General features: G+C 41.0%; 1 protein-coding gene and 1 long non-coding RNA gene across 2 annotated transcripts; one reads left to right on the top strand and one right to left on the bottom strand.

The window, feature by feature from the left end:
* The first annotated feature begins 293 nt into the window (after window positions 1-293).
* On the top strand, window positions 294-26,714 carry LOC111566768 (tyrosine-protein kinase yes). The gene is made up of 12 exons (XM_023267521.3): window positions 294-536; window positions 12,953-13,259; window positions 15,373-15,472; window positions 15,956-16,054; window positions 16,265-16,368; window positions 18,376-18,525; window positions 19,050-19,205; window positions 19,635-19,814; window positions 20,619-20,695; window positions 20,923-21,076; window positions 23,192-23,323; window positions 25,154-26,714. The coding sequence occupies exons 2-12, from the start codon at window positions 12,962-12,964 to the stop codon at window positions 25,360-25,362; spliced, it is 1,659 nt and encodes a 552-aa protein (XP_023123289.2). The 5' UTR covers window positions 294-536; window positions 12,953-12,961; the 3' UTR covers window positions 25,363-26,714.
* LOC129348010 (uncharacterized) lies at window positions 531-4,243 on the bottom strand. The gene is made up of 3 exons (XR_008600419.1): window positions 4,047-4,243; window positions 2,748-2,795; window positions 531-1,973 (listed from the first exon to the last, which is right to left on the bottom strand). It is a non-coding gene; the product is annotated as an uncharacterized LOC129348010 (long non-coding RNA).
* Window positions 26,715-26,718: the final 4 nt, after the last annotated feature.

The following is a 26,718-nucleotide window of genomic DNA, read 5'->3' as shown; positions in this document are numbered from 1 at the left end:
CTTCAGTGCTCTGCAGCAGCGGCCCTTCTCTCGGCTCTTCCCCCGCTGATGCCTCGGCCGCCGTCGGACCAGCTGCTCCGGACGGATCCGCGTCTGAGGCTCCAGCTGTGAGGCTCCAGCGGTCCCGCAGGCTGCTGGGTCGGCCATGTTGTTGTGTGGGGGTTGATGGAAGTTTAGTAGTAGGAAGTGGAGGAGCTACAAAGGATACTTGCGGATCTGACTTTTTATTGTGATCTCTTTTAGAATAACCGGGTGCCATGCGCTCCTGTGCGCTCCGGGAACAATGACCGTCTCCTCCGCCACCCCTCCTCCAAGACTGCAACACTTGAGCCGCTTTGATTCAACTTCAGCACACAAAAACTGACCACAGTTGCTCTGCTGGATGGATGAAGTGAGGATGAAGGAGGCTCGGTCCCGCTTGGAATAACTCGGGATTTTTTTTAAATTTATTTGTTTGAATTTTCCCTCATTTTATTGAAGGAGAAGAGGAGAGGGGAAACGGAGAAAATACCCAAGAAGGACGCGCATTTGTGAAGGTAAATGTAAAAAAATAAAAATGAAAGTGGTCTTTGTGAGAGCAGCAGGATCAGATAAAGATGGGCCTGTCTGACCTGTCATCAAAGGAAGGAAGCTGTCCTCTGATAAAATGACATAAAGCTGCAGTTTTGCCTGTAAATGTCGTAATTAATGGTTTACATATAAATAAAAGACATCAGTGAAGAGACGGCATGTGCTTTTAATCCCAGAGGAACATCAGTGCAACCATGTCAGATTGCAGATATAAAGTAGCTTAATATGCTCCACTATGATAACATCAGTTATGATAGATATAGTTTAATTATCGTAAACATGAAGCTTAAGGATTATAGTGGTGAAAAAAGACTGAAAATGGAAACTCATCTGTCATTTTTGTAAGCTCTACAAAATGTTCACTTATTTCATCCATTTTCATCACCTTTTCTCATTATTTCTAAATGAAAAGTTGAGGTAAAAGTGCCAAATCCTCATTACAGATATCACACTCAGTCTTTGAATCCTGCTGATTCAGGCTATTATAAGATCAGGATGGGGTTAAGAAGGAAGGAGGTGCAAGAAAAGGAGGTTCGGGTTCTTTCGGTGAAACTGTCATTTTGTCTTAAGTCGCTGATTTTAACAGCTGAGTCACAATCTGAGCTTTATTGTTATTCTAGTCCATCTGCTTTTGCTTTTAAAGCAGTGCAAACTGTCAGGATTAGAGTGACTCGGTAACAAGTCACATCCTGAACAGCTCTGCACTTTTGCACAACTTTGACTGAATCATAGCAGCTTTGAATCCTTATATGGGCTGCTGGACTTGGAGTGAAGGGAGTTAAAGGGGAAAACCACGGTTTTTAATGTTATTAAGATGTGAAACCAACTTGTAGATATGAGCTGGCAGTGATTTTGTCATGCGTTTGTCACACCTTCAAGGTTTCTCCACATAGCAGTGCAAGTTGTTTAAAGGTATAGTATGTCATTTTTCCACCTTAAAATATTTAAAATGGGCACCTAGATTCGGCAAAATGCTTTCAATAGTGTTAAAACTCAGAAGAATCTTTCATTTATCCAATAGCTGTGTCCCATTGCGAAGGATGTGTCCTACTAAGACCACGCCTTCAAAGGATATGAAGGTGCTAAATGGGATGCTTTGGGCTCTAGAGGACTTCCTGTCTCAACAGTCGCGTAGCAACCTTGTTGGTTGAAAATGAAACAAAAACCGAGACTTGTCTCGTTTTGGTAAGATGGAGTCAAAACTTGTGATTTTTTTTGTGTTGTTGATGTAATTTGATCATATACTGGATGAAATGGAGGTGACCCAGTACTTACATTTAAACGTGTAATCTGCAGCTGCCAAAGTTCAGCTTGTGGAGTCTCAGTGTCCTCAGTAGTCCAACTCTCATCCGTGTGCAGTGCATCATGGGATAGGTTGGGTCAATAGGTGGATTGTTGGCAGCCTGGATTAAGAAAGCAGACATTTCTCAGCCACATTTGAAGGAAACAGGACAGGTTGACACATTCGGTCTTCTAATGCAGCCTTAAAAGAATGCAACCTCTAAATTCCATAGCTAACATTTTAGTTTTAGGTTTAAAGATATTATGGCTAAACAAACAAAGGATATCTGATTTGATTCCAGTTTTCTTTTACATACATCACTGTGTGAAACCAACTGAAATCACTTCTATGTAGGGTAGCAGACGACCATTGATCGAATGAAGCGAACTGATAGCAGAAAAACATTATTTTATTTTGGGATTATTGACACAGAATCCATATTTAATGCGGATTCGTCACAATAAGGTCATTTGCTGCTGTATGAGCGGACCAATGCTTCCCTCTAAACAACTCTCTTCTTTTTCATGTTGAACTCTGCATCACTTTACTTGCTTGAGGCTCTGCTTTCTCCGGTATGTGACCGCTGCTCACCATAAATCATCCAAGAAACTAATAGTGAAAAACATATTTTATGTGCAGACAAAAAGCCGAAATTCTTATCAGCAGGCAGTGTAGAGGAGTGGCTATATTACAGTGTAGAAGATTGTTGCCTCACATTGTGCCAAAATCCTATTTCTAAATCTATTATTTGAGAGCAGAGAGTATAATCTAGACTAACACATGGGTTTTACCGTCACTTTACCGGATGCTGACACTTCAAATACCTGGTTCTGTGATGTGCTGACAAATGGATGATTGTAGACACAGTCAGATTTCCAAAATAGCTCACACTCACCTATTCAGGTATTCCCACGAGGCCTCGAAAATGTGTGATGTCTGTTCTCTGGAAACACAAAAAAAAATGACATGAACTCAACCGCAAGCTGTTCAGTGAGGTCTTGTGTTTTGCACACTTGTCAAGTTAAGAGTGAAGTTCAGTGAAATTACTGATGGTACAAATGCAAATACCCAAGACAGCCGCTTGTGTCAAGACTGGAGTTTTAATACTAGAGAGAGAGGAGGGAAAGGGTAGCTGCATTTCAAATAAAAACGGTTGAGCACTCTGCATTCATTTCCAAGAATGATATTCAAGCTGTGTTTAATCGTTCTCAGACTCATCTCAAAGTATTACAGGCCTCAGGATCAGTTTACTGTGAGGACGATCGCAACAGAACTCTATAGCCACAGTGTAAATCTCACTATGAAACATTTATTGATGTTTCCCTCGATGCTCTGAGGCTCCACATCCTCCTCGTCACATGACATTTCTCCAGACCCAGTTTTAACCCTTTGGCATCGGAGGAATGTGGCGGATGGTGGCAGGCAGCATCTGTTGAAGATCTGAAGCCCAGTAAAGCTCCACAGACCCTCCCAGTCTGCAGCGTCAGCCGCTAACAGCTGTCCGGTGAGACGCTGGGCAGGGTTTCAGTCAGACTGCTGGCTGATGGATGGAGAAACTCCTCCATCCAACCACCCTTCAGCTCGGCTGCACCGGCTGTCACCCGGCCAAATATCAGCCTCGTGACCATCCAGATAATTTAAACCTCAGAGGTCTGGAGCCTGTTTGAACTAGTGAGACTCTGGATTTTAAAGTCAGACTTCCGTTCATTTATAATGCATGATATGCAAAAGAAAGATTTCAAAATGCGACAGTCAGATTCAAGTTCTGGGTTAGTTCCACTAATATATACTTCCCCTGTCACTTCTTTGTATTCAGTATTGTGTCAGTATTATATCTCTCTATTTCTGCGTAGGTGTGTCATTTCAACTGGCAGTTAAGCCTTATGAAAATGCTTATAACAGTCCAAAAGTAATAAAAATGTTTGGCGTTTAAAGTGATAAAAAAAGAAGTAAAGATAAAAGCAGAAAATCCTGACTTCTGAGGAGATGGAATCAGCAACGTTGTGGCATTATTGCCAAATATTTTAACAACTATTGCGTTAACTGGCAGAAAGTTGTGGTTTTGAGTGAACAGTGTAAAGGAGCAATATGGAATTTGGTACAGATCTTCGTGTACCCCTAGGGTGACCAGATCTCAATAAATCAATTGTGGGACAAAGAGCATATTTGTGTGGGACAATGTGTGACACCTTACCAAAGCTGAGAGGGGGGTTTCGCATGTACCGTGTCGCTTCACGTCGTATTCCCCACCGTGTGAAACGGAAAACGAACTCTGGAAAACTTCACAGAAAACTCTCTGAGAATCACCTTGCACCGGCTTCACCCAGTGATATGTAGTTTCCCAGTCTTTGTTGAAGCTGCATCCCCTCTTCTTTGCTGTACTTTCCATTATCTCCGCCAAAATCCATAGTTTAGTGTTTATCTCTGCTTTGCGGTGTGTCGCGACCGGTCGCGACTGGCACAATTTACGGCAACTGACAACAAGGTGCGGCAGCAAGACACTGACAGGTTAATCTGGTCGTGATCGCACATCTGCGCTGTTTGACTAACATAGAAAAAAGCCAGATAAAAAACAAAACTCCTAGCATCTGTCCTTTAGAGTTTTAACTTTAAAATTATAGCTGCCAATCAAAATGCGGGACAGCGTCTCAATGGGTGGGACGTGGAAAAAGGGATGAAAATGCTGTGCAGTTCCGCACAAAGCGGGACACTTGGTCACCCTATGTACCCCTCAGAACTAGTTAACTTTGGTTAAACAATTCTTTATCTTGTACAGATAAATCATTACATCATGGTTTTTTTGATACTTTGGTTTTACAGTGGTTTCTTTTGTGTCCAAGTTGCAGTTTAGTATTGCAAATAACACTTTAATTGCTAACTAGGAAATATTAGCATGCTTGCACAAAACCTGAAGTGGTGAGAATGGTAAATGTACAATCATTAGCATCTTAGACTGTTTGTAAAAGTCAGAGGGAACCACCATTGCATCACCCATTGGTTTTTAGACAACTGATTTGAACCCTCAAGTTTGATATTTTAGTTGTAACCATTTTGTTTTGTTTTTTTAATCAGACATGACAGATGAGAACAGTGGGAGATTATTTATGTTTATACATCAGCAACTTGTCAACCACAAGCCAGCCACGCCTAAAACATATCATAATTTATCATCTATTTCACTTCAAATGGGACCATAATTCACTAAATGAGTGTCATGCTATACTGACGGAGACTTGAAACTAGAGACTGAGACCATAAACTCATTAGGTAAATGTTTACTGAGGTAATAAATCAAGTGAGAAATAGTGTCATTTACTCATAGACTTCTATACATCAGACTTGTTTTTGCAACTAGAGGAGTCGCCCCCTGCTGGCTGATAGAAAGAAAGCTGGTCAAAATCGCTTCCATGTTAGCTTCAGTTATTTTATATATACAGTCTATGATTAATACTTGTCCAGTTGCTTTTTAGTCAAGCCCTTGGGATTATCATGACCCGGATGACTGAGAATCTACACAGACAATGACTAAAGCAGTTTGAACTTTAACTGTTAATCATTAAAAGTCTTTTTGTGGAGATTTTTTCCACTCTTGTATCGAGGCTCTAAGGATGTTGTATTGTGTACAGCTTCTTAAACTCCTTGAGGAACATTTTGCGATTTGTGATGGTGGGGTTCCTACACAAAACTGACTTGACATTTTCAGTCAGATTTTAAGTTCAGAATCTGATAATTTACTCTAAGTCAACCTGACAACTGAAAGGAGTTTGTGTAATTTATGTGTAGGTCTGCAAGAAATTTATCAGTTAATCTTTTTAAAAGCTTCTTTAGCCCATCTAACAGTGTGACAGCCAGAAGTGACCAATTAAAATGATACACAACAAAGAAAAACAGCTAATCCTTGCATTAGCAGTAATAATAAGTAGCAGCAAAGTGATGTCCTAGTTTCTGACCACCAGGACTGTAAACACAGATAACACCGCCCTCAAATAATCCTGCACTTTCAGCTTACTCAACTAAACTTTGCCTCTGCAGGCGTCTTTAAAATTCTGAACCATGACCACTGCAAACTTCTTCAGTATTATCAGAGGGTGGGAGTGAGAGAAAAATACTGAGCTCTCCTCCGTCTTATCAGCATTTTGTGAAGCCTCAGTGGAATTATCACAGTGTGGTCGGAGCGGGGGAAGAAGGAAACTTTAGGAAGGTCGTTGATAAGAAGTCTGCAGGTTGAAATTATCACTGTAAGACAAGAATATGTGAAGAATGATTTCACAGCTTTGGAACACAGAGGGGTGGTTTGAACAGCTATGATGAATGTTTTTCTCCTGCAGCTGGTGGTGGATGTTGATTCAACGCTGTATGTTTTTGGTTTAGTGTTTCTGAGCCTCTTATGAACAGCTCATATGGAGGTACATCGACTGAAATCGGGATTATTGGAGCCTATAAATGAACTAATGATAATTAAGTAGGCACCAAGCCTTGATGAAACAGTGAAAGTGTGAGAGTGTGGCTTCAAAATAAGTGAAAGGGTTGTAACTTTTTGAACATCTCAGCTCCTTTATGATCCTCCGACATTCTTGGTCCCTTGAGGGAACATCTGGAGCCTCCTCAGATGTCCGCAAATTATTTTTGGCTTTTTGTTTATTGTGTATTTCCTGTAATGCTCGACAATGCACACAGCCGGTGCTAAACATAGGACAATCTTCAGTCTAAATGCCTGCAAATATGGGCAGGTTTCAGCAAGTCTCTGCTTTGTTGAAGTGTCCTTGAGCAAGACACTGAATCTGTATTAGCTGTCGCTTCTTCAGTGGCTCAATGACCCCACGGACAGAAGAATATCAATCTGTGGCTCTTAACACTGTAAAGAGACGTTGTAATTGCAGAAACAGCAGGTGATAGAAAAGTATTTAAGTGTTTGTGTTCTTACTTTGTCATTTTTCCATACCTTACACTTAAAGCAAGGTTTCTTTGCAGCATTGAATAAGTCTAATACACACCAACCAAAAGAATACACTTTGATATTTCTCTGTGAAACAGCTACACAATGAGAAATCTTCTGCAAATTACAATGCTTTGATTCAAGCTTCCTTAGCCCTCATTTTCTGCCTCTATCTATCTAAGACAATAGCACCAACCCTTCCAATCAGATAGTGAAGGAGCCTTGGTGTATATATGTGTATGTGTGTGTAAACTTCCCCATTTAAACTCTTCACCTTCCTCCCTCATTGTTTCTTTCTGGCTCTAACTGGTGCAACTGGGAGCCTTCTCGTGTTTGCATGCGATCTGCCGTTGTAGGTCATGTTATCGTCCTGGGGGCGGTGGGATGTTGTCCGCAATAAGAGTAAGTTACTATAATTAGCAGTGGGGCAGATTTTCCGTGTGGTTTCATGGCTCCACTGTTCAGAAATGATCCTGCGTTGAGCTGAATGTAAAAGTCAACAGGACATTTTGACATTTAAGATCCATTAAAGCAGCGTCTGGCTGCACAGTTTTGGACTTATTCAGGGGTTTCATTGTGAGTGCTTGACCTTTATGGCCTTAAAATGCCACCCAAGGTGCATTGTCATCTCATCCAGGGTCACTGCATTCACACTATGATGCTGCAAACTGCAGTGCATGTTAAATGTAGACAAAGGCGTCGTTATGTGACGGCTAATCGATTGATTAAGATTAGCCGAGACGCTGTATCATCACAGCCGAGAGATCCTGTCCGACTGAGAGCTCCTTCAGCTCCGCTCATGTGAGAAGCACATGACTGTAACACACATTAACGGCTGCTGCAAGCCAAAGTCACTATAGAGTCTAAAGGGTCCTCAGTCTCAGCTGCAGGCTGGTGGTCACTCCTTTTTTTGTTTTCTGTTATTATCCTCTTAGGGTAAATCCGCTGTCCTCATAATCCTCCTAGTAGTTCCAGCTGGTAGAGCTGGCACTAGTCCCCCCCTCCTCTCCCAGTCAGCCAACCTGCTGTTTCTCACTCCATATACTCTCAATCTCAATCATTTTCTTTCTGCCCACATGGCCACTAATAGGAATTTTATCTGAGTTTTTGGCTCCGCAGTGCTTTACTTATCACCTCGTGCTCGGAGGGAAGGCAGCGTGAGACTTAGATATTGTGTTTATGTGTGTTTTTCACTTCAGCTCAGCTTTCAGTTCAATATGACGGAATATGTATCATGTTTCATACTACTGTGTTAATACAAATCTAATGAGGGAGCAGGTGTGAACCAACACACCCTCTCTGCTGACAGATAAGCTCTACAGCACTCTGGGCTCCAGTGGGAATTTCTGTCTGTTTGTAACAATGTTTAAATCTCAGAATACAAAGAAGAAATGCATCATTACAAGCTTTAAAAAGTTTTTTTTTCTTACTTTGCAAGATATTTCTGCAGAAACACAGAACTTCTACTGTATACATCTATATTATGGATATGATAAATAATAACGGGGATGTTTTTTGTTCCTTCCCATTGTCGCTGAGTGCTTGTTAAAAGGGAATCCAAAACAAACTTTGGATTTGTTGGGTTTCTGCGTTTCCCTGCAATCTGATGACATATATTGTGAATTGTCACTATATAAATAAAACTGAACTGAATTAGGATTGTTACTAACACCTATTTTAATCATTCAGTGATGTATTTGCTACTTTTTAGTTAATTAATTGGTCATTTTCTCTGCAAATTCCTTTTAAACAGCTTACTTACTGTGAACAGAAACCAAACTACTCAATGTTTTGTATTTTATGTAAGATTCTTGTGGCTCTGTGAAGTAGGGGTCGACTGATAAGGCTTTATCAAGGCAGGCATTGATACTGATTATTAGTAATAAAGAATAACAGGTACTTGGAATCGATGTACAGTTGGAGTTACAATGAAAATCCTGGTGTCAAAATTTAGTGTAACATAAACTCCAAAATTTATTTAGTGCTGAAAAGCTGTTGCTGGTGATGTGTAATTATTCAGACAGGGCTGTGGGTGGGACTGTGCTCGAGTGTTGACTACAGATAAAGAAAAATGGCTGCATCAGAGCCACATTAGCGCATTTGTAAATAAAAGCTTTTTTTTTCCCACAAATTGTTATAAAACATACAATAACAATACCAACAAGAAAAAGACTCAGAGAGTGCAGTACCCCTGCCAAGGCTGCTCAGTCGTATGATTTCCAACGAATAAGTCCCGATAAGATTGCAGGGGTGGATTTGTAGTAGGATTGCAATCATGTGATCGTCAGCAAGAAGTAAACGTAGCGTTCACTTGTTGTCATAGTTACAGTGGTGCCATGCCGCTATCTCGCAATGATACAGAAATCGTTAGCGCATCCGTGGATCCAGACTATAAGCCGCATCACTGCCAAAATCTAATGAGGTGGTCCTTGTGACATTTCTGACCTTCCCTGAAAATTTCATCCAAATCCGTTAGTCCGTTTTTGAGTAATGTTGTGCACAGATGGAATAACAGACGGACAGACAAACGTATGCCGATCGTTATATATCTCCGCTGTGTTCCTTGGCAGAGTAATAATCAGCCAGGTTGATAATCAGACAATCCCAAGTAAAAATCTGTAATTGTAGCTTGTAGTATCTCAGCTTTAGCATCTTAGCTTAGCATGTTGGCATGTTAACATTTCTTATTTATCTTTAACATAAGATCTGCTGGTGTTCTGTGTGATACTAAAGCATCTGACATATTCAATCTGATAATGTGGCACATCATCATGGCATATCGAGTCATCAACATCAGTCCATCTTCAACACATTTCACAGCAGCTCATCCAGCAGTGGTACATTATTTCCAGCAAGTATTAAACCAGCATCGCCATCCTTTGTTGCTGAAAACTAACTAAAAAGTTTCAAGCCACTAGACATGTTGATTTATGCACATACTTTTTCTGGGGGCATTTTTATGCTTTTAGTAGAGGTGATGAAAATGAGCGGGACGGGAACGATAAGCTGCAAGGGTCAGCTGTGACTCATCTAACTGCATCAGTAAAAAACATTATGCATAATTATTAAGCAGCCTCCTTGCAATGTATAAATATAAAGTAAAGTAAAGAGGTGAGTTATCTTAAAGTTTATTTTAGAGGCTTCCAAAGTTCAGCTCAGTATTAGTGCATTTATGATAATTTTTGGACGAGTGATGTCACTTTTATGAAACTACTGGTGCCTCGTCTGTCTGATAATAAAATAAAAGCCCACCAGAGTCGACCAAGCCACTAAATGGAGCCCTCTGCTTTCCATGACACCGGTTTCATCTCGAGGTTAACCGGAAGGTTGGCTTGGAAAAAGAAGCTCTTTTTTCCATGCCAACATTCTCCGCATGCTGGCTGCACGTCTGACATCTCGGATCAGATTTATTGGCATATTAAGTTATAAGCTTCTTTTAAAGAAATCTGTATCATTTTGAAACATCTCCGCCACTCATAAAATGGTTTCGTAGAAGACGACTAGTGCCCAACGATCATTATAACCTGCAGTTTAACCGGTTGTACAGTTTTATTGGAGCAAAGTGTTCCGAATCTTTCGAAGGTTTCTGCGGTTTGTCCCCGTTTTGTTGATTTTCTTGGCAGTTCAGCTGAAGAACTCGGTGAACCCTTGATTATGCACCTCCCTCTAGGATGAGGAAAAATCCCTCCCACCTCCCAACGTCAAGGCCACTGTTCCAAAATCAGAGGAAGATGTATTACAGCATCGGTAGATCCTCTTTAACGGATGATTGTATGAATGTGACCCTGTAATTCAATGATCCTTGTCGCTCTGTTTGTGTAGTCTGCTTTCATACATGAACATCCCCCCCTGCCTCAATAAAACCCTCCATTTCACTTCAGTCCTCTATTGTTTTATTTCTTGTAACGTGTCAGCGTCAGTTATCCGGATCGGACTCCTCACGCAGCCGTTGTTCTTGGCGAATGCGACCGTTCTGATCTCCCCCGTGCTCAGACTTCTTTACGAGCGTGTCTGATTGTCTCCACATTTTCCGGGCCTTCACCTCGCCAAAGAATGCCTCAGTGTGACTCCATCCAAATTATGTTAGAAAGAGGAATGACAACCATGCAGATGGAGACACACCGATGTTTTAAATCTTCCAGCGTGGTCTGGCTGAGGCTTAGACAGATTGTGAAACGATGGATCCCTGGGCACAGATGTGTTAAACACTTCCACCCTTCATACAGGGAGCAGGATACACTTACTGGAAGACTCTCTTTGAGTCTATTTTGAGTCTTTGTGTAGACATTTTATGTCTGTTGTCATTTGGAACCTCTTTGTTTGGGTTTTTGGTTATTTATGTATGTTTCTTCTTCTGAATTTGTGGCCATAGTGTGTCTCTTTGTAGTTATTTTGCCATTCTTTGTAATTATTCATCTCTTTGTAATTGTTTTTTGTTTCTCTGTGGTTGCTTTATGTCATTTTGTGACACTTTGTTGCCATCACGTGTCATATTGTGGCGGTTTCATGTGTTGCAGTGGTCACCTTATGTCGTGTTTTGTGTTTCAATAGAGGTTTTGAGTCTTTTGCTGTCATTTCATATCACATTGTAACCAGTTTGCATCTCTTTGTGTTTTGAGCCCATTTGTGTATCTTTGTAGTTATTGTGCATCTTTTTATGGTTGTTCATCTCTTTGTAATTGTTGTGAGTCGTTTTGTAAAAAAAAAAAAGGAAAAAAAAGGTTTTGTGTGTCTCTGTGATTGCTTCCTGTTGTTCTGTGTTCATTTTTTGGCACTTTGTTGCCATTTTGTGTGTTGTTGTGGTGGTTGAAAGTGTCTTCTGTACACTTTCTGTCTTGTGTTGTGTCACTACAAGTGTTTTGAGCCTTTATTGTCATTACATGTCACTTTGTAACCATTTTGCATCTATTTGTAATTGTTTTGAGTCTTTTGTGTTAATTTTGTGTCACTCTGTAGTCATAATGTATCTCTTTGTTGTTATTTCATGTCTTAGTTATTGTGTGTCTCTTGGCAGTTTTTTTTAACTGTTTGAGGTCATTTTGCGTTTCTTTAGAGTTATTTTACATCCTTTTTAGTCATTTATCTCTTTGTTATCATTTTGAGCCTGTTTGTGGTCATTTTATGTCTCTTGTTTTCTGTCTCTGTATATATTGAGTCTTTTGTAGTCATTTCATGCCATTTTGTGCCTCTTTGTGGTGATGTGGTATCTCTGTGTGGCCATTTGCCATCTCTTTGTAATTGTTTTGAGTCTTTGGTGTTATTTTGCATGACTTTGTAGCCATTTGGTGTCCTTTTGTGATCATGTCTTGTGTCTCGGTAATTTTAAGTCTGTTATCTTGCATCTCTTTGCAGTTGTTTTGAGTCTGTTGTAATTTTGTGTCGCTGTTTATATCTTTATGGTTGTTGCAAGTTTGAGGTAATTTTGTATCTATTTGTAATTATTGTACATCTCTTTGTAGTCATCTGTCTGTTTGTAGTTGTTTTGGGTCTTTTGGTGGTCGTTTTGTGTCTCCCTGGGGCCACTTTCAGCCTATTTTTGGTCATTTTGCATCACTTTCTTGTCATTTCATTGTATTTTCAACAAGGAGCAGTCACTGCCACTTAATACAGATGCTCAGGACTACAGGTCCCTAGTAGAACCATTTAGTAACCATGCATGGGCTGAGGACTTTAAGGGGCAGAAGGCAGAAATGTCATAAAAGAAAGAGTGACTTATTTTCTCAAATTCATGGCAGAAAGGTTTCACATCAGATGTAATCTGCCTTTTGTTTGCACACAATAAGAAATGTCTTGCTGAAACAATAATGTCATGCAAAAGATTGCAACAGTAAAAAAAAAATGACAGTCACCTATTTAAGCCTACGTTTTGCACTTTGTACACCTCAGAACATGCGGGTTTGAGTGATGAGTGATTCAAAGCGGATTTAGAATTTGCCCATATGTCCCAGTTACCACATGGCTTATAGTCTTAGTGGTGGTAACAACAACAAAATGATTCACATGATAATATCAGGTCATTACATTTCCATTTTAATAACGTTTGTTGCAGCGCCTACAGGCCTTATGTTGCAGATGTTAATCCCAGACCACCCTTAAAACCCTTCACTTTATTCTATCCCTACTTCTCCACCATCAAATGACCTCTTCTTGTTGTGTCCATGCAGGGCAAGACGATGGGTTGCGTTAAGAGCAAAGAGGACAAAGGCCCGACAATGAAGTATCAGCCAGAGAATTCGCCGGCATCAGACGACAATGCCGTGGCTACCACGCCTCACGTAGGTCACTATGGACCAGACCCCACCCAGCTGCAGCAGAGTCAAGCTGCTTCATCTTCATCTGGCTCTGGGGTTGTAAATTTCAACCACACCCTCACGCCATTTGGGGGATCCTCATCTGCAATGACTCCCTTTGGAGGAGCGTCGTCATCTTTTTCCGGTCCTGTGTCCAACTCGTTCTCTGGTGCTGTCTCAAGTGAGTGGTGATTTACTGTTTAAATACATATTGAATGTATTTATGAAACTTCCATGAAGCCATGTTTGTTATTGTATTGAAATCAAGTTGCAAAGACTTGCCTTGCTGCAGACGGGTAATCCATTGTGTTTTTGGGTCGAGGAGGCAATGGCCATCTGTTGGTTGGCTGGTTCACTTCTATGTCTTAGACTGAAACATCAAAACAACTCCCGGCCCTGCCATAAAATTTGGTACGTTAATGGTCCCCAAAGATTGACGCGTATGACTGTGATGTTCCCTTGATATGGTTCCGTAGACTCTCAGCCGTCCAGGTCATGATAGTCCTGGCTGCTTAAATAGAACGCAAGTGGGTCTCTTCTTTGTCCTTGAAGATATGTCATTCTCGTCCAAGAGGAAGTTCCAAGTCACTTCTTGGTAGTCCCAAGTACTTATATAAGGCCACCTGTAAGTCATGATTCACCTGGGACTTGTCAACAACTCAAAACTCAGCAGTCCACCTGTATCTAAAGAATAAAGGACACTCCTTTGAGGTAACCAATGTCCACATTCTGAACTAAGACAAATGCTTTGAGAGAGGAGTGAAGGAAGCCATCTATGTTAAACTGGAACGTCCATATCGAAACAAGGATGTGGTCTACAGCACCACTTATGAGCCACTTATGATGCAGTCCTGATATCCCTCCCCAGGCAGTTTCACCAACATTCACACTGTAAGTTTTTCTTGGGTCCTTCACAAGTTTCAGGTAACTAACAAGCACCTTGATCTTCCAGTCAGTTAGTTAGAAGGACCTTGGAAAAGATATGAAAAATCCTGAAAAACCAAAAAGTAGTCCAGTTACCTTCCAAAACACCCATATAGGTCCCCTTGATCTGAAACTAGCACCACCGACATGCTGAAAATTTATTGTTTTGTGTGAAAACTGTCAGACAGTTTGGTACACACATTTAGCATAGTAAGCATTATATCTATAAAACAATGGAATATTTGTTTTGTCATTGGTAGCATGTTAGCATGCTGACAGTAACAGCTCAATGCACAGCTGTATTCCTAGATTCCTAGAGCAACTAGCATGACTGTAGACTTACGTTTCATTGAAGTTTTGTACTGTTTGTTGTCATGGTAACAAATGATGGACTACATTTTTACTGGACTGGATTTTAATGTTGTAGCGAAATGAATTGAAAATACTTTCCTGCCATGTAAAGAAATTCAGAAGTGAAAAACATTCCAGCATGCTGTGACAGTTGTCAACACTAATGTAAAGTATTCGTGACTTGTATTACAGTAAACGATAAACGGGATAACACATGCAAACATACTCAGCATTATCTTGACTTGCTGATCTGGCGTTTCGGTGTCACGACTAATGCTGGCCATTGTTATCTTAAGTTGTTAACACGAGTGCTGCTATCAGCTGTGATCATGCAGCTTACAGAGATCCTGAGAGCAAAGAGGACGAGGCTGAACCCTCCTGTTTGGGTGGGATATAGGTTGTAATCCTGCTCCGTGTTGGATTATCTGCTCTCAGAGGGGGATGAAGGTGGCAGTGCCACGGTATTTGCTTTCTGCAGGTGATAATGAGATTACTGTTGACAGCATTGTTGTCAGTGGTGGGTATATGAATGTCATCTGTCTGGGAGTTTGGCTGCACAGTCGGCACAATGGCAGAGAAAGATGAGCTGATTTCTACCGTTAATTACTCAACTAGAACTTGTACGTTTTAATTTGAGCTCCACTTTAAGTGTGACTAATTTGATCTAGATAATTGCAGTAAGAAAGACGATCCTATTAAAAAGTGCTTTCATATACCGATTCTTCTTTATCTTGTGTATGAAAGTCATTGTGTGTCTTTGCATTCACAGTTATATTTCCAAGCAGGCAAAGTGCTTACACAATAAAATTACAAAGAGAATCAATACATGGCGAGACAGATTTATCTAACTAAACTGGCCTTTACACAGTCACACACATAAACAAATCTACCACTGCCTCCTGTACAGCACCATAATGCCCTCTACCTGCATTACTGTCTGCTATCATGTGTTTACAGCACTTATGAGCACAAATTCACAAATTAATAACGTATGTGTGCGTCTGTTTTTGTGTTTTTAGGCGGTGTTACATTCTTTGTGGCCTTGTACGACTATGAAGCCAGAACATCGGATGATCTTACATTTAAGAAGGGAGATCGCTTCCAGATCATCAACAATACGTAAGATTCTCTCTCAGTTTATGGGTCATTTACCAAAAAAAAGAGATTAGTGCGATTCAAGATGCACCTGTTTGCCTCAATGATTGCGTTAGATTGCTGCTTGTTTCCCAATGCTGGCTTTCTGCACAGTACTGTAGATTTTTTGCTCTGGCAGAGATGCCGCCTCAGGTTACAGCATTGTAATGTAAAACAGATTAGTCTCATTCAGTCCCATTGTGACGGCATCATTTGGTCTTTAAAGACAGCATTTGAACTGAATCTAGCAGAACAAATAAGATTCAGGTCCTTTATATGAGCTATGATGGCATGTAAAGTACGGATAATTTTATACAAGGAAGACCCGTAAATTATTCACCACCCGCCATTAACCATTTTTCATCCCGGAAATCGATCACAGTACGACATACGAGTACGAGTCCTTGGTTGACAGTTAAGGGAACGAGTCAGTCTTCTCATCTCTCCCGTGTCATTGTCCCCCTGCAGAGAAGGAGACTGGTGGGAGGCTCGCTCCATCAACACAGGGAAGAAAGGCTACATCCCGAGCAATTATGTGGCCCCTGCTGACTCCATCCAGGCTGAAGAGTAAGACCTTGTTGCTGCCTCTTATAACCTCATTACTCCATCTACAGAACACTAAATGCAATAGGAATGATGGCAGGAGCATGATCTCATCTCATGTGGCTCAAAGCACACAGTCCAACATTACCAGCTGGAAGAAGCTTCATAATGTTGCTGTATCAGTCACCTCAGGAGTTTGATAGGTTTTTTTATCCATATACTGTCTCCTCACAGGTGGTACTTTGGTAAAATGGGACGCAAAGATGCTGAGAGGTTGCTGCTGAATCCAGGGAATCATCGAGGAACTTTCCTGGTGCGAGAAAGCGAAACTACTAAAGGTGATGATCTTCTTCATAAACAGAGCAGCAAAGAGGGTTTCAAGTATCATTTTCTTCGAACAATTGGAGTGCTTGAAGACTTCGATGGACTCAAAACCTTCCCGATTTAGTCTTCATAACAAAAGCTAAGAAGCTGTCTGACCCTTTTTCATGTGGAACATCTGACTTCAAAAATGCAAAACCTCACCCTAGCTTGAAACTTAAGATAATGCTTGATAGGACACCGATAACGCATTTACAAATCTCAATCTTTCATATTCTGGGTCAGTGTTTCTTATTTCTTGGGGCATTTACACCTGTATTAGAGACAGTGTGGGTAGGTAGGAAACGTGGGGAAAGACAGCAGGGGAGCAACATGCAATGAGAGTTTGGTTGGGAATCGAACCACGAACTTACTGCTTAAAGGCATTTACATCCATATAGTATTGTTCCTGACCACTCAGCTATTGGGTCGCCCCAATACTAGTTCAGTGTTAATGAATTTTGCGACTATGGTGCTTTGTTTATTTTCGCAAATGGATTAACAAAGCCCTGTTTGGCCCCTGTGGCTGACTTCTTCTCCATAGCTAAATCAACTAATGATCAAAGGTGTTGTTGTATTTAGTTCACAAAGGAAGCATGCGACATCAAATAGGAAGTAACAGAAGGAAAAAAATGGAAACAAAGAAAGACAATAAAGACAACAACAGCTCTGAGAAACTATACTTCAGTATAACTGGGTTTTAAGTTAAATGCTACTGTCAGTATGCTCAGAAAAGATGGATGTGGCTTGAAAAACCTCAAAAGGGAAGTTAAGCCTGCATTCTACTTTATATCCAGCAAGGGGTGATTCCTCTGGTTACAGAAAAAACATATTGTATACAAATCTATAAGAAAATGACCCTCTTTCTTGTTTAATTTGTTTAATCAGTAAACACTTCCTTTATGAATTTATGATCTCAGTCGCTAGTTTCAAGTCCCCTTGAACACAGAATGATGCTCATTTAGTAGATTATAGTTCCATTTAGAGTTAAATAGTTAAAGCATGGTATGCTTTTTGAGGGGGAGGATACCTTGACAAGTCGCAACTTAACTTGTTTGGGTGTTGATTGTGTTTTTGTCTTTTGACCCTTTCACAGAGTGTTTTCAGTTTCAGAGAGTTGGTGTTTCAGTTTGAGTGAAATTTACAACTATGCATGCACCTTGCTAGCTAGCTAACACTAGCACTGACTGAAAAGCCAGCTCCACCTCTTGTCATGTCCGATTAAAAAAAACAAAAAATCAAGAAGATGTCGACAGCCAAAATGCCAAAATGGAGGCTTCAAAACTGTAGTCCACAAACCAGTGTGAACTCAGAGTAGCTATGGCCATGTCTTGTACAGACTGTGATTTATGGAGTGTAGTGTTTCAATTGTTCACTGCTAAAGTTAGCACATCTTAATTAGTGCTAAAGATGTAGTGCAGGAGACTGGTGGGCAGGTCATTAGTTTTGCCAAGGTATTGTATAAAATTAGCGGATTAGGGTGCTAATTGAAAGGGGTCTGTCAAAGTTGTTGTTTTTCCTCCATATTTCATGCTAATCCATCCAGTGGGTGGAATATTTGAATATATTTTTCACTGCCTGAAGAACAAATTGTCATCACAAAAGCCATGGTACTAATGTGTCTTTAAAAAAATATACAAAAAAAACTCTAAACAATAACTCAGAAAATGAAAAGGTACAGAAGACATTGTTTGTGCCTCACAAAGGCGGCATCAGTACACTGTGATTTTGTCTGACTTCGGTTTTCAGTTTGTTGTCTTGTCAGAATATTTAAAGTCATTCACCATTACAAAGTGACTGAGGGAACAAAGAGTATTACTGTGTTGAGAGGAACAGAAAACTGGGAAAACGGTGGTTAAAAAATGCTGAAAACCAGCGTCTCACCCACTTCGCAGCTCTAAAAATGTGTTTTATAGGTGCCACACTGTCAAATCACAGTCACTTGTGTCTAGATGGATGAAAAACATTTCCTTTGTCTCCCCCAGGCGCTTATTCTCTCTCCATACGAGACTGGGATGACGCCAAAGGAGACAATGTGAAACACTACAAGATCCGTAAGCTTGATAACGGGGGATACTACATCACCACACGAGCCCAGTTTGACACGTTACAGAAACTCGTCAAACACTATACAGGTATGTCGTTTGCAGCACTCGGCGCTCGCTCTCTTTTCCTGTCCCACCTCATTCATTATTCATCGCAGTCTTTCATCACACCTCGAGGAATTATCCTGAAAATTACTCCTAGTCACACCCGCTGCTCTGTGCCATGCAGTTTGCTGTGCTGCCGTGGCGTTACCAAGGGAGACGAATGGCCTTTAATTTTAATAACAATTGATGGTGCAGTTATGATTTTGAGCCTCCCACCTTGTGTTCAGCCTGAGGGGGGCCGAGGTTAAGTCTCCGCGCTCCCACTTCATTTCAGTTCGACTCTGGACAAGGCTCTGGCGTGTTAAAAAGCCACTTCATCTCATTTATATTTTATCACAGTTTGTATAAGAGTGTCTAAATTCATCCACATCAAATGGAATGAACTGATGCACGAAACCGACTGGCTTTAAAACTGTGCACCCTGCTGGTTTGGAGACTCATGTGGGTGTATGTGTGGCACCGCTGGGCGTAATGTAGCGTTTTGATCTCTCCCTCTGGCTGTATCACAGAGCATGCAGACGGGCTTTGCCACAGGCTGACCGCTGTTTGCCCCACAGTCAAGCCTCAGACCCAGGGGCTTGCTAAAGACGCCTGGGAGATTGCCCGGGAGTCCCTTCAACTGGAGCTCAAACTGGGCCAGGGCTGCTTCGGAGAGGTCTGGATGGGTAAGACGTGCAGGGACACGTGAGGAAAAAACGCCTTGTGGTGTCATAAATTGTTTAGTATTTGGTGGTAATTATGCACATGGGGAAATGCAGACACCATGCATCTATATTTGTTGTGTCTATCTTTGACCAAACTGGGGATTTATCCACTTCCTGCAGTTGCTTCCTCTGTTTGTTGTATCTTCTTTATCTTCAGAGATCATCTCACTCAGGACACCAGCGCCGGCCGAATTTATTTGGCAGTTTTTTTAACCCTGAGCTCGTATCCGCTCATCCCTGGGATATTTTTGCAAAGCGTGCACGCATGACGGCACATGTCTGAGCAATTACAAGACCTAATTAATGATATTGTCTCGCTCCCAGCCCATTAACAACACTGATTACCCCTGTGGTCTGTGGGCTTTTCTCTCCCCGTCTTCATCTCTGCAGGCACATGGAACGGCACCACTAAAGTGGCCATAAAGACGCTGAAGCCGGGGACCATGTCGCCCGAGGCCTTCCTTCAAGAGGCTCAGATCATGAAGAAGCTCAGGCACGACAAACTGGTGCCCCTTTATGCAGTGGTGTCCGAGGAACCCATCTACATCGTCACGGAGTACATGGCCAAAGGTACCTGCAGAAGCATACCTGGCAGCCTGTGGAAAAGCTGCAGTTTGGTGTGTTTGTTGTGCAATTACAGTGATTTTCTGAGAGCTTTCCTCCCTAGAGAACAACAGTGCTCAGCTGTTTCCGGTTACATGACACTGATGAGGTCTATTTTTAAAGAAAAGCAAAACAACATCAGGCCTGTGGACTTTTTTTCCAGGCACAAAACCGATCGCATGGCTTCGGTTTGCGACGCACAGGAGTGATGTCACATTAACGCATTTCCTCGAAGGGAAAAGATGTAAATTTTATGGACATTTTAATTAATATGCTGTACATATTGGAAGTCCTTGAGAGTCCCTCGTGGTTCCCTGAAGCCTGGAACTGGAGTGGTTAATAGAAAACTGCAGCACTTTTGTGGGAGGTTTTCATAGCTTCAGCTGCAGTGCATTTTTTAAGGGTTTTATGAGTAAATAGATTTATGTGTGCGTGTAAATTTTAACTCCATGACATGTGCTCCTGTGTGCGTCCAAATGCCTGCAGTTTGTTGATCCACTGTGTGTTGTGATTTCATCAAGCAACCGTTTAAATATTTTCCACAGTTCCTCTAAAATTCCACCTTTGATAGGCCCTAAATGAGAAACATGGATCAGCCATCACTGTGAACCGCATAATAAATTGCAGTGAAGCTTAATGTATTATTCAGTTTGATTTAGCATTTCACATACTGTAGCAGTATATTGGTATGCAGCTCACTCACATCTGTTGCATCTACACTGTATCATGGATCTCCTGCATTTATGAATTCTCACGTTTGCTTTTTTATAGGAAGCTTGCTCGACTTCCTCAAAGAAGGCGATGGCAAATTCTTGAAGCTCGTCTTGCTGGTGGACATGGCTGCAAAGGTGAGACGAACAACGACAGAATTTGTGCCAATGAATGGTTAAGTTGTGAGCTCTATTTTAAGATTTTTAAATAAAGAACCACAGCCTCAGGTAAACACATCTCCCAGATTTGGCTTTGCTTTTGTTCTCACACTTTGTATCACCTTTTCATGTCTGACAGATGCTCAGAGCGTGAGAAGCTAAAAATGATGGCGATTATGAAATGCTGTCAAATGTTTTGTTTGTAGATCGCTGACGGCATGGCTTTCATCGAGAGGATGAACTACATCCACAGGGACTTGCGTGCTGCCAACATCCTCGTGGGCGAGAACCTGGTGTGCAAGATCGCCGACTTCGGTCTGGCCAGGTTGATAGAGGACAACGAGTACACGGCGAGGCAAGGTGGGTGAACGCACAATAACGTGGACTGTGTGAGTCACAGGGGAATGGAAAGAGTGGCGACCTCGCAGCCAGAATGACTCCCTGTTGTCTCCTATCATGGTGAATTAGTCTAATAGTGGAAACCAGATGCTTCTATTCCCTCTGATTAGTAGCGCGTTTTGCACACTGGGAGAATTCCTCTCTGCCATGTCTGCCCCTTAGATAATCAGTTCACCCACCAAAAAACATTTTCACACTTCCCCCTTTTGATATTTACCCATGTGGATAATTTATCTAGTTTTTTTGCCCACATCGAGAGCACCACCACAGATGTCTTCTGCCCCAGATGTTTGCTTGCATGAATATGTAGCGAGCTAAACCCACTTTCAGTCAACAGAAGTTTGCTTCTAACGTTTGTACTGGAACCATACTAAAGACCAAAGGTAACAAGACACACATTCTAGTCATTCTTTGAGGTTGTTCTAAGGTGGCCAAGTTATCTAACATCAGGAAGCTAAGTAATTTGTCTCAAAACGACAGTGCCAAAATGCTGGATTTAGAGCTACTATCTTAGAACTAGGAAAGCGACAAGGCACCCTGAAGAGATTTAAAGAACCTTGATTGCTTTCCAGAGGAACCTTTAAACAGCTCAGTTCAAAGACAAAGCTACTAGAATAACATTTCACAACTCTGAATAGATGTACTGTATAGTTATTTTATGATAAAGAACAAACAAGGCTCAAAGTATTATAATGCTGAAGTGTAGTCAAATATAAAACATTGTTTAAATCTCACTAACAATTAAAAACATAACAAGGAATTATTTGAGGTAATGTTTTTTTTTTTTTTCATTAACTTGTAGAACTCTTTTGAACAGAACTGGTGATGTAGCCTCCTAAATGCACATATTAAAGACTGGTTTTGTATATTTGGGAAAATTGGGATCTTGTCAGCACTAATGTCAAGATCCCCACTTGCCTAAATGTGTTAAAAAAAAAAAAGATTTTTCATTTTACTTAGTAATATCTACAATATTGTTTTAAATTTTTTCTAATTTTTGGGGTAAAAAAACTCATAATAATAATAATGAGTTCATACCGAGAACTCTAATCCAGGCTTCACATTCACAGGTGAGATAGTGTGAAAGCTACAAAGTCCATGGTGGAGGTAAGACGTGGTAGAAAGAGTTCAACAGAGGACTTCAAGTTAGGAGAGTGAGATTTAAATCACAAAGAGGATGTTGACCACTATTTTTGTGTTTATATTCGATCATTTCCTCTTGTAGAAAGGGCTTAGAACTTTGCATTTTCAAATTCTACCTTTATTTGTCTTTCTCCAATTTTTGTCTACTGCAGCTTTAAGCTGGTATAATGTCGGCTACTGTATGTTCACCATAATAGTTTGATTTCTGAGGTAACTGGAACACGTCATTACCGTTGCAGTTTTAACTGAAACTGACTGCTGATCGTTGAACAAGAAATAAAAATTCTACAGAAATGTGTCTGTTTTGTTGGTTAAGCTACAGAATAAGATGGCAGCAATTTCCACAGGGACTATTTCTTTGGTAGGGAGTAGTTTTAAAAGAAATTTTTGCTAGGCTATTGTTTCCTGACAGACAGGGAGTGATCACTTTCAGTGCTTTACGACAGACAAAGAATATTATATTGACCTGTATGGCATTTAGTTGGTGGCAGAACTATCTTAGAGACAGAGTGTAACTTGAGTATTTTTAGCAAACTGACCCGATGAATATTAATGCCAAGTGCCTGTATTTAAAATGACTGAGATATTGCTTTCAAATTTTGGCACTGAAGCATTGCCAAAAAACATTTATGTCATGCTTGGGCTCACAGAGAGCCACTCTGCTGGCCTCATTTTTCACTCTGAACACAAGATCTTCATATGTTATCCTTAAATTATACCCATTCTCATCCACTAAACCTTAAATTTCAGCAGTATACGCCTTATCTCTGAGGAACAAGCCTGCATGGACTTGAATATCAAAATATGACGTCCTAATGATGTAATTGTGGGTCACTGGGCATTGTGATTTCTTGGAACTAAAGCCAGAAATGAAGCCATCTGCCCTCTAGTGGAAGGACGTCACCCCTCTGCTCTCCTTTATTCCACACACAGGAGCCAAGTTCCCCATTAAATGGACGGCCCCAGAGGCTGCACTGTACGGTCGCTTCACCATCAAGTCAGACGTCTGGTCCTTCGGCATCCTGCTCACAGAGCTCGTCACCAAAGGCAGAGTGCCCTACCCAGGTAGGTGACGGGGTCGGCACTAAGACACACACACTGATACACCCCCCCATGTGAATGAAGCTTGCAGCGTGGCAGCAGAAGGCGGTGATTCACGTCCAGAGTCATCATCCTCCAGTCTGTCAGGACACGTCAGGCTGGCGTGCCGGTTAATGTCGGAGGATGAAGTGACGCTGTCTGACATTGTCTGCGCTGGTTGTTTATGCTTTTGCAGGGGGATGCTGACATCCACACACGCACACACACACGGATATCCTTACGCACACATGCACGTTTGAGATTAGATGAGACCATCTGCTGGGGGACGATGGGGAGATTGAACACCACTCTTGTTTATAACCATCTGCCAGACTGATACCGCCCTGGGGAGCCGTGCCAGCACTGCTCTGCACTACCTTCACAAAGCTTGATTTTATAAGAGTATAGACTTAATAGATTAGTCCAGTGATATGAATTATTTTCATGACTGATTGGTTGATAAAAGGCATAAATTGACATTTTGGGAAATATGCTCAGCTGCATTCTTGCCAGTTAGATCAGATACCACTGATGTCTGCACAGTCAATATGACAGCCGCCCATTAGCTTAGCTTAGCATAAAGACTAACAGCCCAACTTGGCTCTGTCCTATCAGCACCTGTGAGGCATATTATTGCGTATTATCTCACTAATAAGTTACAGAATCTGTGTTTGTGTCTGTTCCTCGAATATCTCAGCAACTGTACATCTAATCCAGCACAAACTTGGCAGCTGTATCACTGGGGACCCGAGGGAGGGCAGCGTCGAATTTGAAGTGGATCAAATGGACAGTGGCAGTTATTGGGGGCTGTTTTGGCCTGTAGGTGGAATCTAAGGCCAGTGTTATACTTTCTGCATCCTCCAGGGAAGTACACAAGGATCTACTAGGGACCACGTGTCATAAATTTTGTATTCAACTTAAGTCAGTGAGCATCCCAATCGACTCTCCACATGGCGACTACTCTAAAATGAGCAGTAGCAGTAGTGTTCATGCACAGATTGTTAATTATACAAAAAAAGGGGGTAGAAATAGCAAGTTACGGTTTCATCAGGGGGGTTGTTTCATGGAGTGTTGCTGTTGTCAGTTTTTGTATTTAACACATTTGTTAAGGAGGGTTTTGTCACCTTCAGATGGAGCCAGGTCAGTGTTTCTTCATTCTCAGTCTTTATGCTAAGCTAAGCTAATAGGTTAATGGCTGTAGCTTAATGAACAGATAAGAGATTAGTATCAATGTTCTTGTCTAAAACTCGGCAAAAAAATGGAAAAACATATGTACAAAAGTGACAATCTATTCCTTTAATCATTTAAGTAACTAATCAGGCAAACATTTGCTGATAAACTGAATTAACAGGATGCTGACTGTTGCTTTATGTTCAGATATGATATGACATGAGAGTGGTATCGATCTTCTCATCTGAAACTAGGCAAAAAAAAGTAGAAAAATATCTGTTGCAAAGTCATTTACCAGGCAAACATTTGCTGGCTTTCTTTTTACTCTGCTCTACATTCTTATGAATTTGAATATCTCTGGGGTTCACTTAATTGTGAGGGGTATTTTTTGACACTTTATATGCCAAACATTTAACTGATTTTTTAAAAAAGTATTGTGAGATACATCATAAAAATAGAATCTTTACTTGCAGCCAAAGTAGATCTGGAGACTGAGCCTCTTTCTCCAAGTCATCAGCGATACAGTCCAGCTTTTCTGTATAAAATGTAGCCCTGTGATGCTCTTATCTCTTCTATTTCTGTTTGAAGAAAAATAAATGGCCTGATTGAAAGCTCTAACATCCCTCTGCTTCATGTCCTCCTCAGGTATGGTGAACCGGGAGGTGCTGGAGCAGGTGGAGCGAGGATACCGCATGCCGTGCCCACAAGGCTGCCCTGAATCCCTGCATGAGATGATGAAACTCTGCTGGAAGAAGGAGCCGGATGAGAGGCCCACCTTCGAGTACCTGCAGTCCTTCCTCGAGGACTATTTCACCTCCACAGAGCCACAGTACCAACCCGGAGAAAACCTATAGCCAGCTGTGCATCCCTAAAGACGCAGCAGTCTAGAAAAAGTCGACTGGAAACTGCGTCAGTCGCACAAACCACTACTTGGTCTCCCTTTTTAACAATTATTTTGGTTCTGCATCCAGCCTCCATTTACTTTATGTTGTAGTCTCATAGTTTTTGTTTTCATTCATGGTACTAAACAAGTCTTAGCTGTGTGAATTCTTCATTTTGAAAGCAGATGTAATCACCATAAACAAACTGGCAAAACAACTGCGGTTAGTGGACACAAATCTGAATTACAGCTATGTTTTAAATATACTACATGTGGGATTCTGACTCATGAACACGGTATTACATTTCAGTGAAATAAGCTGTAAAACAGCCTCACAAAAGAAAAACATTGAGAGTAGCTGGCCTTTTATGTCTTTTAATGTGGAAATCTCACACTTATTTGCCTCCAAATTGTATTATCTGTGCTATATTAGTAAATTAAACATAAAAGCGATCAATTATGAAGAAAAATAATATATTTTCCGAACAGAGAGACGTTCTCAGGGGGTCGATGGTTAAGTGATGCTTTCAAATCCACACAGCTCAACTTTATTTACACTTCATCAGTTACTTTGACAGTGCAATCTCTGTGACGTGCTTGTTTTTAACAATGCATTTTTAAAATATTATTATGAATTATTCATATCATCTGGACATAGTTTTATAGCTTCTTTTGAAGACTTTCCTTACAGGCCATCATCACCCACATGAGACTTTTTGTTGATAACAATGCCATATGTCTTTGTGCCCCTCACTGCCCTGGTTATTATAATCTCACTGTAATCACCACAGAGTCATGCTTACATAAAAGTGCTCTGTGTAACGTGTCACTGGTTTGATTGCAACGAAACTCGTGGACTTGTGGCTTCTTGCCAAGCCGGGATGACAGGACACATGCGAGGTTCGTGCCAGTCAAGCACGAAGGAGGACTTTACAGACTACACGGCTATTTTTGAAGCGAACAAAGCTGCCAAATAAGTTGGAAACAACCATTTTATCCTCTGAGATGTGACTGCTGAACAAGCCTCAGACTCTTAACATGTATTCAAGGTGACACTGCATAATCTGTTTGTATTGAGGTGAGATGACAGTTTTTACAGTGATTTTTCTCTTTGCATTTTGCTCCTGTGCGCACTCATCAGGACAATACTATAATGGGAATAACAGCAGTTGACGACAGAGCTTGCAAAGAAGGGCTTTGTATATTATGAAATCCTCATTTTATATGAATATTGATAAAAACTGACAGGACTGCAAATTTATTTGGGGGAGAGGTCATGGGAGGAGGTTTAATGTGGGGAATTTGTACAATAAAAACGTGATTTTACATC

Source organism: Amphiprion ocellaris, chromosome 22, assembly GCF_022539595.1.
Source record: "Amphiprion ocellaris isolate individual 3 ecotype Okinawa chromosome 22, ASM2253959v1, whole genome shotgun sequence".
Classification (NCBI taxonomy): Eukaryota; Metazoa; Chordata; class Actinopteri; family Pomacentridae; genus Amphiprion; species Amphiprion ocellaris.
Note: the sequence above shows the minus strand (reverse complement) of the source record. Positions and strands in the feature narration are given on the sequence as shown.